The 15,158-nt window shown below is 49.0% G+C and overlaps 1 protein-coding gene across 1 annotated transcript in view; it reads left to right on the top strand.

Annotated features, from left to right (window-relative positions):
• Positions 1 to 3,088, top strand: part of LOC144166179 (uncharacterized) — a 52,286-nt gene extending 49,198 nt beyond the window's left edge. Inside the window, exon 4 of the mRNA XM_077695781.1 lies at positions 2,291 to 3,088. Coding sequence (XP_077551907.1) covers positions 2,291 to 2,863 — 573 coding nt within the window. The 3' untranslated portion in view covers positions 2,864 to 3,088. The remainder of the gene's footprint in view (positions 1 to 2,290) is intronic.
• The last annotated feature ends 12,070 nt before the right edge of the window (positions 3,089 to 15,158 follow it).

The raw sequence follows: 15,158 nt of genomic DNA, 5'->3' as shown, positions 1-15,158 counted from the left end.
GCCGTCCACCTTGAACGCGGTGCACTTGCACTTGAAGTTCGCGTGACGCTGATGCAGAAACTTTGGTGGAAGGAATACCGCTAGCTGTCACCACACAACGCCTTCGGGCTGCCGCCGCTGCCAGTGCGTTCCGCCGGGCGCAGCGGGGCGATGGCCCCCCTAAGACAGCTTGCGCCGCGTAGCGGCCGTTCTTGGCACCATATCAAGCTCTCCCATAGAGTGACGGAGAAGTTTCGTGACCAGAACGGTATTAAGGGACTCTGGCGTTACATTGGAGTTTCGTAATGCAATGGGAGGAGGTAAAGTGCATGATGTACTGTAGTGTTCTTTAATTTTTTTTGATGTTCCTTAACTCTTTCGTTACCACGCCTATTCAAATCGATCACCGGTGATCGATGATTTATATTGCCTATTTCGACATGTTGTAGTCGTTTCTCGTACACCTAATGCAGCCAGTGATTAGTCTAGGCATTGCCCTTTTAGAATCAGTTTAAATTTTCCCGCTCCGGCGACATTGAGATTTTTGGCGGCGTTTTTTGCGAGTTGAGGTGCGCGTGTTTTTGACGAAGGGGGCGTGGCTGCTGCACTTGAGAAAAAAGGATGCAGGTCGTGGTTAGGCTGCATTACCATAATATTTTTTTTGTCAAAAGGCTCCTGGCAAGTCAAATACCAAATAATGGGGTCAGCTTTGTAATCCGACAGCGTTGAGAGGTGATAATTACTTGAAAATGGCCCCAGCTATTCACTAATGATCGTTGGTTCGGACAAAGGGCAGCTTTATTCTCCCAAAGCTTATTTCTGATGGTCCCCCGCATGTCTAGCAAGTGTGCCTGACATTTTCAACCAGTTTCCAGCAGTTTCGGTTTCTTTTCGCATTGCGAAATTCATATTTGGCGCTACTACACAGTTACCCAACTACAAGCTCATTTGCCATGGCGCCTCCGTTGCCCGCTACTGCTCCTCAAAACAAGCATGCCGCTCGCGCTTCCACTTTATCTACGCCTTGCTTCTGCGATAAGAGCTTCCGCTGAAAGTCAAACGATAACACCAAGTCGTCGGGTATCAGTTCAGACGAGGAGAACGCTTCCAATTGGCCTTGAACACCGCCAGCTGTTCACCGGCCAGTTTCGGTTTCATACGAGGGTATTTCCGGAAGTCTAGTGTCGCTTCTTAGTAGTACTGTTTATTCTGACAAAGTCGCCAACAGCCTTGTATTTGTTTCTTTTCGAAATTGTTAGGTGGCGCTGCAATGTAGTAGGCTCGTAGTGCTGAACTCGCTTCACAGCCCGACGGCGGCTTGGTGAAAGCTTGCTGGGCATGATTCTAGCGCATCGTGCCTTATTCCTGCAAGCAGGGCTACCATAGTGAGTCAGAACATGATAATAAAACGCAAATGAAAGTGCTTACTTATGAGCGATCATCAGAACGTCAACAAGCATCCACCAAAGAGTTTGGTTCTCAACTCCAAGCGGATTTTTTCACATCGCTTGCTTGCCTTCAATATTGTGCCAGTCATAATCATTGACAAGGTGTTTTTAGATCACGTGGAGGCTAATTTGGGCCTTTAATAATGTCGAACCACCAGATTTCTTCTAGAGAACTATCCAAAATAGCAAAACTTGAAATAGAGGTTGGGCTTCACCACATGGCAAGGGCACCACGTGGGCTAACATTTTCTTTTATATCTGACAAATTGTACTGCGCAACTCAATTTTTTTTCTAGGACGGGTTTTTGAAATGTCTACCTACAAAATGTATATTCTAAATTTTTTCTACTACACGTGGTTTATTATACACAACTTACTTTTTTCTTTTTTCTTCGACGCGCGGACAAAAATTTCGAATTCGATAATTTTTTTCGGAATCATTATTTAGGAAAACATTAATAAAACTGGTGTCGTTGGAAAGCTCGTGGAATAATCTCCATTGTATGTCACTGCAATGTGGGCCTAACCAATATGTATAGCACAAAAAAATGTTTTGTTAGACCCTTCAAAATTGGTCAATTTCCCGCGGTAACGAAAGAGTTAAAAAGTCCTTGATTTTTTTTTTTGAGAACCTGTTAGAACCCTGCCAGGTATAGCTTCGGTGCATTGAAGCCCACAATGAAATTTGGACAATGGTGCTGGTAAGCCACATTAGTTAACGGCGTTCCTAGCGCCCTGCTTTTGGTACTCATAAGAATTTGGAATTGGGCGCCAGTTTTGTTTTATATATCACTTACGACCAGCCTCTCTCTGCGAGAGTCACTTAGTTGCATGTGCATTTGCTCTTCCACCTCCCGCAACAGGAAACATCGCGGCGGACCCCTGCCAAGCAGGCGCGTGGTGCAGCCAAGAAGGGGCCTGCCCCGAAGCGAGGCAAGAAGGCACAGCGGGAGGAGGAGGAGGAAGATGAGGAGGAAGAGGAGGAGGAGGAGGCGGCAGCTGCGGCATCGTCGGAAGATGCCTCTGCAACTGTTGCCGCTGCGACCGACAACAAAGAGGAGGAAAAGAAGCCCGCAGCCGAGCCGGCTACCGACAAGGACGGTGATAAGCAGGACGCTGCCGACGAGGAGATGAACAACGACGAGGACAGCAAGGACAAGGTGCGGCAAGCGGCCCCCGAGCCCGCTGCGACGGCTGCGCCTGAGAAGAAGAAGGAAGAGTCACCGAAGGCAGTGGTGAACAACAAGGAGGACAGCAGCAGCAGCAGCAGCAAGCCAAATGCGGAAAAGGCGGCCGCCGGCGACCATGCGGCCGAAAGCAAGGCGCCCGAGCCCGAACCGCCGGCTGCGAAGGAGAACGCGGTGGCGGGGGACAGTGCGCCGGCGGCGGCGGCTGCGGCGCCGGCTGTGAAGCCGCCGGAAGAGGTGGCCGCTTAGTGTGGAGCGCGCGTGGGCGGCTGCACACACTCTTCTCAGCATCACACCTCCTCTTTGTGACATCCCAGTGTGACGGCCCACAGCACGAGTGCCCGAGCCGATGGTTGGCTCCCCCCTTCCTGGCACGCCAAGGCAGGGACTGGAGGGGTTCCGGCCCTTACGTCCCCTTGGTGGCCATTGCGCAGGTACTGCTCACTGTGATCAAGACAGTTGATTTCGGGTCAAGGGGTTGGTTTCCCTCATCTTTATCTGCCTTGTCCTGCCAGGAAGGGGCTTGGGGGAGGGGGGGTGGGTAGCAGGGATTGTGCGGGGACATCATGGCAATGAGTCCCTAATGTAATTTGTTTTCAGGGTCCCTTCAGGAGCGTGAGGAGGCTCTGGGAAAGCTTGGGTTCCACATTGGGTCGGCGTTGAACAAAACGGGAAAACCACTCGTGGGCTTTTTTTTTACAGTTTGCTTCATTGGCTGCAGGATGGCCACTCTCGCCCTAACTTGTGCGCAGAAATTTTTAAGTCTGCATTGTCATTTTCTCGGCTTGCTCGCAGGTGAGCTTATCTTGAATGTATGTATGGGCTTAATCCCAAACCATTGGTCTGCAGGTCACCTCCCCCTGGCACTGATTGACAAGTTTGCATAACTGCGGGATGTTTCAGCTTCGTCCACCTTACCGTGTACCAGAAAACCATGCGCATTTTTCCCTTTTTTTGCTCCCAAGTGTCGCGGGGCAGGGATTTAGGAGTGTGAGGGGTGTGATGCAAGTGTGAGTGGTGTTTTTGTTTTCGGTGTTTTTTTAAACAAGTGCAGTGTGTAGCTTGACACTTGCAGGTGTCTGTCTACCTCCCTGGTGTTGTCAGTCACCGTGATGCAGAAACAGCCCCCCCTTTTGAGACGAAGCGTGGTGGAGTTGTCACTTGAAAGCGGAAGTTCCAGAGAAATTGTGCAACCGGCGACCACTAATGCTGATGCTGAGAGTCCATTTCAGAGAATTATATCATAATCACTTTGTCTCCTCTTTCTGTGGTCTTATTTTTCTGTTCGGTAGTCATTGAAGCTCTCTCGGGAGACCATCAAACACGCCCGCACTATGTTTGTCTGCTCCTTTTGTAACAACAGTGCTTAAAAGTGGTGGTTTGTTTTTGTGACAACAGTGCTTAGAAACAGTGATTCTGGCTACTTGCTGCTCAGGACTAATGTGTGTATGAATAAAGCTTAGAGAAAATTTTTGGTCCCAATTGAAAACTGATGCTGCTTTAGCCAGTAGTGGGGGAACATGTTTCTTTGTTGGCTTGATTGCATTTTTAAGTTTGCCCTCACTTTATGCCTCATCCACCTTGTGTTTGTTGCCGTACACTGTAAATACGTGCATTTTCTTCCGCTTCGTATTAGTGCACGTCGGCCGTAATAACATTTGGTTTGCACTTCAGTCGTTCCCAGAGTTCTTTTGGCGACACGATCCGTGCTAAGTGCATCTTAATTGCACGCATAGTTTTTTAACTTTCGAATTTGCCAGGATGTAATCACCTTGTTTTGGAGTCGGAGGCCGTTATCTGTCAGGTACGGAGTGAGGAGGATTTTGTGGGCAGACGATGGCCCAGCGAGCTCAAGCGTGTGGTCGGCTGTCTAATCCGTCTGGTGGTTGTTGTGTGATGGGTGCTTTTTAGCCGCGGTCAGGAGTTGCGGTGTGGTTGGCTCCGCTCCAGGGCTTTCTTGTCTCCCTGGAGTTTTGTGGATCCGCCCTCCGGCAATGCCAGCCTAGTCCGGGTACGAGACTACTCCGGAGAGCATGTTTGTATGCAGTATGTGCAAGAAGTGTCGGAGGTTTGAGATGTGACCGGCGCTTGTGGGGTTCGCCTTTTCTGAGCCTGTGGGTGTGCCGGCTGGCGTCGTCGGCTCTCTGCGACGGCAGAGCTATGCGGGGCATGTTCCAAAAGTGTGCTGCAGGTGTCCCGGGGCAGTCCGGGTCGGCAGCGGCTGTCTGTGAAGTTGCGTGTGCCAATTGTCACTGTGAATGCTGTCGGGTGTTTTCAGAGAATGGACTGTCAGCAGATGGCACGTGTGTTTTGGTACGACAAGCCCCCCTTGTAGCTAGGTTTTTTTCCAACCATTCTGTTCAGCAAGGAGGCAGCGTACATCGCTGTGATGTAGTGTTGGTTCATCTGCCGGCTGTTCTGCACTGCAGTACTCATGGCAGTTAGGGTAGACTAGCTTGGCCGCTTTCGGTTCTTTGCTTTCGGCACTCGATACAAACTTGTTTGCGTTAGTCTCAATGCTATTTCACAACTAAAAAAGAATTAATAGCCCTGCTTGACTTCTTTTGGATTAGTTTCAGGGGAATTGCAGAATCAAGAACAATTGATAGGCCCTGACTGTGTCATTAGGCGTTGCCTAGGAGTCAATAGGTCGGTGTCTGTTGAAAGACTTGCGGCTGGTCTTAGCAAGGAGCAATTTTTTTTAACAACTAAGCCAAGGCTGCACTTCGTGGGTACTGTGCTGACAAGGGAGCCGTTTTTAGATTAGGTCGTTGAAGCTTGCTGTTCACAGAGAGAAACCACTTGGTCCTTGCCTTCCCCCCGAGCATTTCCCCGGCAGCACGTCGCATGAGGGTGTTGCCGTGTCGCATTTTACCGTATTCTTTTTCTCACCACAGTTGTGCTTTTGTAGCTGCCTTCACTCCATATCTTCCCCTCATTTTCTTCACTTCATGATGATGGCGAGTGTAAATCCACAATAAAGCAATTTCCATCAAATGTTGCCTTTGTCGATAACTGTCACACGTGCATGCTGGTCGTCCAGACTATTGCCACTAAATAAGCTACGCTGAAGAGTAACGACACTGATGCACGGCGGCAGCCATTGTGGTGCCTGACGCGGGGGTGGCCAGCTCTATGTGCCCTAGTGTGGCTGACATTGACGAGAGGAATTGGTCTGGGAGCTGCTGGGCAACCCTGGCAGCCGTGTTTACTTCGAAGATTTAAAGGGACACTGAAGTGATTTGTAAACAATGCGGGATTACGAGCGCAAACTGTAGTCCGGAGTCCCTGGGCCCTGTTTCGACCACTCTGTGCGCGTTTACGCGAATTTATTTAGTAGAAAAATCAATTCGAAAATGCTGTCCTCCTCTCTTTACGCTCGCCCATTTTCTGTGGCGTTTTCGTGTGACGTCAGCAGGAGAGGAGCTGACAATTGGCTGCGCTACTGCACGGCTCGCCGACCTTCCGCGACCGAGTCAGTCGGCCCACCGTTTAGTCCGCCGGCCGCCGACGGGTCGTCGCAATTCGTTCGATCAGTTGAAACTAAGCCACAACACGTTTGGGAATGGAAGAATGCGCCCTTCTTTACTTGGTTAGTTTGTACACTGTATCTAGCTCCAAGTCAAGGTCGCTTCACACAAGCGCACATGTGACGCTTCGCTGACTGGTACGCCAGTAGGAAAATATAAGGCCTCTTGAAGGGGGAGAAGAGTGAGCGAAGTCAATATAGGTACTAAGGAAATAAAATGAACTGATATTTTTACCGTACAGCGTAAAACTAGGGTGCGGGAAGGACTTTTTTGCGCTGGGCGAACAAGCAGAGCGTTCAGGAGCACGACTACGCATCTGCGAACGCTTTCCCGTCTACGAAATACAATTGCTAGACGTGAGCTATTGTGGAAACTCGGGGGACGCTTACTGCACGAGCGCAATACAACAAATAGTCACCTAAGCTGCTTGAAATACTAAAACTAAATAAAAGTAAATTGGTTATACATTATGTACCTGATATTTTCCATTGCCGCCGGCGGCCCCCTGTGGCCTAGTCGTCTGGTGCGCTAGGTATGTCACCGCAAGTGTTTTGCCAGTCACAAGTTCGACTCGCCGCGGGTACGTGCTTTTTTTTTTATGAGGTAACTTTTTCGTTTTTCGCTGATGTTTTCTATACTGAGTTCACCTTTTTTTGGGCCGCAACGTTCATTGCTCCACGATCTAGTCCACAGAACTCGCGCAGGCTGGCACTGCCGCGCTAGCGAGTTCTCGTTGGCGTGCTGTTGCCATAAGCACCGACTGCTTGCGGGCAGTGGGCACACGCCAGAATCAACAGACCCTTGGCCTGGTGCGAACACGCTTTTTACGATACAGGCATGAGCGAGGCAAGCTCCAAATATGGGGGAAAAGCGCATGCATTTGAGCGTCTGCGGGGACGCGGAGGGCGTTCATGCACTGCGTAGGCCTCGGATAGTGAATGCTACGATTCCAAGCCGTCCTGGGAGGCTTATCTTATGCATTTTACAGCCGACAACATGGCAGAAGCGCGGTACTACGATAACTGGGATATTGAGAATGGCCATCCAACGACGCCATCGAATGTCAAACATGTTGTTTTACAGACCGAAACCGAAACTTGTTTGATTGCTAACCTTGGGCATCGTCCAATCACGGCGCCCCTCCTCCCAACGTCACAGTAGTGCTGCCACTCCTGCGCCAAATGCGCCATTGTGCGCCAAATGAGGTATCCTGCGCCATCCTGATAAAAAACCGCGATTTTGCAAGGAAGTGCGCCAAAATTTGTGTCGAGCCAATCGCGTGCAGCCTGTTACAAGCACTACTTCGCAGTGGTCTCTAGACATGCATGTATAACTAAATCGGGTTGATAACTTGAACTCCCTCGCACCCGTAATCGTGTTTTCCGCGGTGAGTTTGGTTGGCGCTGTCACTGTACCGCCGATACAGTGTTTTCGTCTAGCAAGTCGTTTGCAGCGCTGGCGTACCGCGGCTAAAAACTTTCCTTTTGTTTTAGTTTCCAATAATTCCTGCTATAAACAATAGGTAGTTTTAGGTGGCGTTAATTGCCGGCCCTCTCCGCTCCGAGAGCCAGCGGGAACGCCGTTTCGCGGCATGCATGACGCGGTCGTCTGCAAGCTCTCGCTTCGCTTGTTGGGCTCGCGGAGGGGACCGCCGCAAGTGAAGCGGGCCGTGAAAAACAGCCAGTCTCTGTAAAGCACGAACCTCATGGAGCGTTTTCTGCTTGCGAAAACGCGCCGCGTAAGCACCCGCACGTTGCGCGCGGCGCGGCAACATGGCGGCGGCTTCGGCCGCGAAGTGGTGTGGGGAGCTCGAGCGACCACTTTTAAGCGCTCTCTAAAACACCGCTCAAGGCGCGCACGAAGTTGCTTGTGTGATAAAAGAGCTTATAATGTGGGCGAAATCGGTACTATAAAAGATCATCCGCGTCGCAGGTGAAAACGTCCATGCAATACCTGCCGGGGTGGTAAGCCTAAAAACCGCCGACAGAGCTACCCGGCCGTGACCGGGCTGTCTCGAGCGCTTCAAAACAGCCGCCATGAGGCACGCGCCTCCCCATTGGCGCAAGTCGCCAGGCTCCTCCCACTTCCGCGCGCGACGCGCGTCATTTTCTGAGCGTGGTAGAAACTGCCGCGTGCGGGCGTGAAAAAATCGCACGCGCAACGCCGACGCGCACGAATCGCATGCAAAAGTGCTCCATGCGCATTTCTCGTGCACATTTCCAGCTAGCTTGGAAATGCGCACGAGGACTGATAGCTAGCGCCTGCATCTAATAAAATGAAAAAGTAAAACACCAGGGCTTGCCTCAACAATTAATAAACTAGAAAAGAGGCGCGAGAGGCGCGTTGTTTTTTTGCTAGGCAGGTTTGTCGAAGCCTTTCAATATTCATTATCGTGTTCCATGTTGTCTTTTATCCACACCAGAAAGAAACTAAATACCTTGCAAATTATGTTTTGTTGCATTTTTGCTATTGCGTGGATACTTAGGGGATTTAATTGCATCAAACTTCTGGCTACTTCTAGCAACTGTTTCGAAATAAGTGGAAACAAAATACCATTGCCCCAGGAATGACAGGTTAGGCTATAAAGAGCCAAATATGGCTATTTTTCTTGTGGCTGTAGAACTTTTCTTTATTGGCTATTTCGCTATTCTTGGGCTATTGGGAGAGCTGACTGTGAAAGCTATTTTTAATGCATGTTCGAGCCTGCCAACTATGAAGCGTTTTCAGTGACTCCTTGAAAAAAAGACTTCCCCTAGTAGAGACAAGACGACCATTATTCTTGAGCTGTGCCGTTCATTTGTTATCGCATGTGGGAAAAGCACCTTGAAGCGCATTCTATGACGACCTCCACATCAATTACTGAACGATTCTGGTCAATTTTTAGTGTTGAGAGATGCTTTGGACACATCTAGCAGTTGATGTTTAGTTGCTCCAAGGGGCTCCAAAACTGTCATTTAGGTGCTCCAAATTGCTCCAAAATTATAATTTTGCTGATACAAAAATTGCTCCAAATCACCGTTCATCAGTGGCACCACTGACAGCTTAGTTTGTGCGGCCGCCGCAAACCGCGCATGGTAGTTTTTCTTCTTTCGCGCTTTGTAAAATAATTACCGATTTGTCAGCCGGATAAACGATGAAAAGTGTGCTAATGTGAGGCAGTCTACACAGTGCAAGCAAAAACGGGAGCTTGACAAATTCACTTCAGTGTCCCTTTAAAGACAGCGCTCCCGTGCGAGAGGGTGAGGCTCGGTTACGCTAGCGAGCTTGCTTAGTGGCTCAGGAAACGGTAGAGCCATTAAGCTACGCTTTTTAAGTGGTTGTAGGTTAAGCTAGGCCACTCGTTTTTTCCCAGCGGGCAGCGATGCAGGCGTTTTCCACCTTCCCGCCGGCATAAGAGATAGCCCGCCGGTTGAAACAGCCCAGTACAGAGCAGCACGGCATCGCTACTCTGTCTCGGTGCTTGAACACTTACTCAACGTGTCATACAGCCGCACTGGCTCCGAAAATCACGACTTGTCGAAGAGCGCGCGCGGCAACACAGGCGCCAAAAAGTCAGCGCCCATGGGTCTTCGCGGGGTAAACAAATGTCTCGTGACGCGGTTCGACCAATGGCCGTTGTCGGTGGCATACAACAATGACAGAAAAGAGTGCCGATATTCTGAAACCTCATCTAGTGAGCAAAGTGCAGTATTGGGCGAGTTGGTTATCCATCATTACTAAACAGCGCAACAAAAACACGGACTATAGCTGAGGTACACAGGACGAGCGCTCGTCCTGTGTACCTCAGCTATAGTCCGTGTTTTTGTTGCGCTGTTTAGTAATGACTCATCTAGTGGCTCTAGTCCAGACGTACCTCTACACAGGTGTCTTGATCGCTAAGCTTGCCTGCTCTTTGGCTTCTGCCCAAGAAGGGTCGGCAATACTAGACTAAAGAATCGTCATGCAATTTAAAGGAGCCATGAAGACAAAACAAAAGTTTGTTTTATTCGAAAGATTACGTGTTTCATAGTGCCCCAAGCGCTTTCCCGGAAGCAAACTATGCTTTATTCAATGAGGAATAAGGCAACTCAAGCCAAAATTTTAAACCTCCCGCTAAATTGTACGTTTCGTGACGTGAACAATGGCGTCATATGAGCCCGTACATGAAACAGATATACTTAGTATGCGGACTCCATATAGCACGCGGGAAACAGGAACCGGAACTCGTGCTGAAAACGAGACGGCGGCCATTTTAAAAGTACCAGTAAAACCTAGTACACCCGCATCCCTAGTAATGGAGTCGCCTGATCCGGACAACAATGCTCCTACCGAGGAGCTCGGGCTTGCATTTAACCTCACACCACTTGAACGCTCAATGCTTCTAAGTGCACGAGCGGCAGGAGTTGTGGGATACACGGATGGATCGGAAAGCGACCATTCCGCGGTACCCACAACAGACGAACGCCCAGCCGTCCGCACCGCTGCCTCGTCAGCCCCGTCGCGACGGACGAATACAGACTGGTACGTATGTATCGTGTTTTTATTGCGGTTAATAATAGTTCAATTTCAGTAGCAGTATCGCTTAGCCAGTTGGCCGGTGTCCTGTATGGAAAGCCGTTCGCGCGAGCCCTCTGCTTCAGAAAGATACGAGCGTCAATGCGCGGTGTGTACGGCATTTTTTCCCCCAAGGTCAGAGCGCTTTGACGGCGATTTGACGAGGTCGGCGACGAGCGGCGGCATATCCCAGGAGTGAGCTAACGTAAGGGCCCCTGCCGTAATCACTTCCTCGGAAATGAAGCGAGCACACTCGTACTTCATTTAGCCCCCTGCACAAAGTTCACAAAACGTGCCACTTGCTTCGCCGAGGTTCGTCGTTGGGCAGCGTATGAAAGGAGATCTCTTCACCGGCGGGGATGTCGCACTCCATCGACGATTTGCCCGTACTACATGGGCATTTCAAAACGCAGCAACGAAATTTCCATGGAAATTTCATTGAAAAGTACTCGAACAAACTGAAGTTGTCAGTGGTTGTAAACTGAAAACGAGCTCGTAACGACAGCAGCAAGCCAACACTACCGCCATTCCGAAACTGCTGCGACGAGTGGCACTATCTCGTCGCTGCTTGCTGTTCCTTACTCTCCTCGTTTCTATTTTTACCTTTGCTGGTTGGCGATATGACGCCAACTTCCTGTCAAGGGATTCGGATACCAAGCAAGGTCGCGGCTGTGCGTGCCAGAACAATTCGTTGGCCCCTGTTAAGTTCGGGGGTTGCATCGCCTAATTGCTAAGACTGGCTTGCACTGTTTTCAAAGACGATAGTCTTTCTTGGGCTACTTGAACCCAGAAATTTCGGTCTGTCTGTCTGTAACTCGATTCAGCCACCCGGTCAAAGTAAAATTGATATTGCGCAATAGTCTTATATACTCACAGCCAAATGTAAACGTCTAACCCCGGTTTATATGTTCATAGTTGTCAACTTTGTTGAACAAGAACAAGGCATTACGCAAATACAAGACAGCAAATCAGTACACAAGGGATGTTTACAGTGTTCCTTTATTTAAAAATTTATGGATGCTTGGTTTTTCGATAACAAATGATGTTCTACATTTACTGCAGAAAACCGCCGCCTCCTGGCGGCATATGAAAAATCACGCGGCAACAGCAACGAAAGGTTCCACTAGCTAGGTTGCACGTTCTGCTTGGAACACACGTGGAGCACGGCCACGCGGTTCTATAAACCTTGTAGTCGGGCGCCTCCATTCACGCGCGTCTCCGCCGTACTGCAGCGCTGGCATCGAGGAACGCGGCCTATAGCAGTGGGACGCGGCAAATTCAAATCGCCTTGCGCAAACCTTTAGTGTGTTTACCTTGGGATGAGCGCGACGGTGCAGGAACAGCATGAGAGGTGAGCGGGAAAGCAAAGGGGGCATTTCCTTGGCAAACGTCTACAAAGACTATCGTCTTTTGACGACATTTGCAACGAAAGGAGCAGATACGCGGCCAATTTTTTTAAAATTCATTTTCGTAGAGGCTCGGACTGAGTGTCAACTAGCCGGCGTAGAGGGACTAAGGGGCGCGACGCGCCGCAGATGGAAGCACTTTCTTCGAGCGATTTTTTTTTTTCTTTCTTTCTCTCGAGGCGGCGGACACCGCTTAGCGCTTCGGCGGCAACTGGAAATCAGTTGTCCCTAATTCTCGGGCATGCGAGGGGCGGGGGCCATGCGATTTCGCGCCGGGCGCGTTGAGTGTCTGGGCTGCGGCGCGGGACTCGTAGCGGCAGCGCAGCCGCCGGGTCGTAAATCGCTGGGTCGACTCCTCACGAAGACGCGGAATGTCAGAGCGGCGGCAGCGCTGGCGACGGCTTTTTTTTGAAACCGTACCACGTTCTGTTTTGTTTTGCAATGGGTAGTTCGGGGATGACCGGAAACGGAGTGACAACTGGACATAAATTCTCAGAACCGTTGGCGCGGAAACGGGCATGGTGCGGCGGCGGCGACCTGTGGTAAAGAAGCGGCGACACGCCGCAGGCGTTTGTTGGCATGTGGGGTTCGGGAAGTGTCGGCCTTGTCGGGCCCTTTGGGGCCACTCCCGAATCGGAGTAAGGACGCGTCAGACTTAGTTTGTTTCTTTTTCGTCTCACGGCTTCCGGTGCGAATCCTTTCTGAGTATTGGCGTCTAGTTTGCGTGGGAATGGGAAAGGAGTTTGGGACAAGAGGTGCACTAATTGCTTAATTATGAGCTCCGCCTGTGGCGGCTGTGTGGCCTATGAATGACCAGATATTTTCATTGTGTGTCCTTCTCTGTCTCTTTGGTTCCGCCTTCGTTGGAGGCGTGGTTTTTGTAATAAAACCAAGGTGTTTGGTGTACAGGGGGAGGAGAGAGCCCCGCGTGATGCGGGCTCGTCCCGAGCTCGTATCTGCGATGTCAGTTGTAACTTCTTTGTAAATATTGTAATAAAGTGTAAATATGATGGAGCAGACCGTCGTCAGCTATGTGCCTTCGATCAACGAGCCATCTTCAAAATCAACATCATCATCGATCCCGACTTCATCCATCCTCTTAATTTCAACTGGTGCCGTGACCAGGATGGATCGAGAGGCTTTCGGCAGACGACGGAGAGGCTACTCCACGGCTGGGGCGACAACCCAGTGAGAGGCCCCAGGGAGCAGAACACGAAATCTTTTGAATAAAACAAACTTGTATTTTGTCTGCATGGTCTGCACTAACCAATTTTTGATGAAACTGCATAGCATTATGTAGTTGTGCTGATTTCAAATCTGCAATTAGATTTTTTGCAAGTTGATTATTTTTTTGAGATAATAATTGCCATTATTTTGAGTCACAATTTCAAAATAACAGCTCCATACAGAATGGCGATTACCACGTGGCTAGGAAGACAAAAGAGGCGCTTTTTTTTCTCGGAAAGCCAAATCCACCTAAAGTGAATTAGAGAAAAAAGCGAGTTTGTTGCCCAACCTAAATGCAACACTGTCAAAGCTGTTATATGGCATGTTTTACATGTCAGCTAGGAGAATTATATGGCCGCAGGTAATTGAAAAAATGGGGTGAATATGAGAGTATTAGGGTGATAAGTTCGGATTTGGCTCGTACTGAATCGAAACTTTCAAGTTGATGCGGCATTCTTATGGAAACTTTATTGCAATTGACTTTCCAGAATGGTATACGATGAAGTTTTAGCGGAAAAGGCATTAAACATAGGCAACACTGCTTCAAGAACAGTAGAACTGTACATGAAGAGCAGGTCAGTCCTGGCAGCATTAGCAGCTTTTTTAGAATTCCATCGGATAATTTTTTTGGGCACGAGTAAAGAGAGTAACGAAGTAAGAAGCTCTCCATTGCCTTGCCGTAAATTTCCAAAACGCTTCACAAGAAAGCTGCAGCTCATACCTTCTTCACCTAAGGAAATGGCCCGTACTTACACCGAGGGGGGATTACCCACGGCTGGTAAGTTGCGGCTAATTTGTTAAAATACTCAACTGTTAAATATGGGAGTAAAAATAATAACCAGATTTAATCCGTGGGGATGGGCAGACGAGATGAAATGATTGTTTTACGTCTCCCAGTTTCATGTAGTTCACATCTGTTCACTTTTACACCGACGTCCTCGGACAGATCTTTGGACAATCTCTTAATTCCTGTCTGAGTTCATGATAAGCCAGCTCCGAAAAAGCAAAAAAAAAAAAACACCTCAAAATGCCCATGAACAGTCACGCAAAAAGCGAAGTTTCATTGTGCGAATGGATTTGGTACATTTTGATCCGTGCCACTGCAGGATCGGGCTCATTTTCGATACGAACTTCGATCTGCGTCAAGTTTTCAGGGCGGCACTTCTTTTCTCACCACTTCCTTTGTAGGCGAAAGTTGTCGAGTTTTTTTTTTTTTTTTAGTCAGTGCAGTTCTGTGTGACTTAGTTTCGGTTTTTAGATATGGCTCGCTTCGAAAAAAAAAAGAACGCCTTAAATGGTGAAAGAATACAACGTTGGAAGAAATTTTTTGATTTAGCGATTCTTTTGATTTAGTCGTTTAAGAACACACTGGACTTCACTCCTCCCGCGCTCTGCCAGAAATGGCTCACAGGTGGAGTCAATTGAACACAATAATAAATTTCCAAGACCTCCACTAGAAAATTTGTTTCCAACCTTGTATTTTCCACGCATTTAGGTATCGGAAGCACAAAGAATTGCAGTGTTACCTGCTCTGGGTGCCGAGATATCTGGGCGAAACGTAGCTTCGCGTTGCAAGAAAAACGCCGTTTTACTATCCAATTTTGCGCAAATTGAGCTCTAGAGTGCACTTTAAAATGCTGTTTACAATAAAATATGGTGCATTTTGATGAGAAAATTTGCAGACTGATAGACAAATTTCAGAACAGGATTTTTTGGCCGTTTTTCGGCCCCAGAGACCCATCTCCCCACACACACAGTAAGCTGGAGAGTCAGAAAGCAATCCAGCGCTTGCTACCGTCACATCCTGGCAGCGACGGCGAGATACCAGATAAGCTTAAAGACAAGTAC

This window comes from Haemaphysalis longicornis, unplaced genomic scaffold (assembly GCF_048455015.1).
Source record: "Haemaphysalis longicornis isolate Haplotype H1 unplaced genomic scaffold, Haemaphysalis longicornis Haplotype H1 scaffold_16, whole genome shotgun sequence".
Classification (NCBI taxonomy): domain Eukaryota; kingdom Metazoa; phylum Arthropoda; class Arachnida; order Ixodida; family Ixodidae; genus Haemaphysalis; species Haemaphysalis longicornis.
This window is presented reverse-complemented; position numbering and strand designations above follow the sequence as displayed.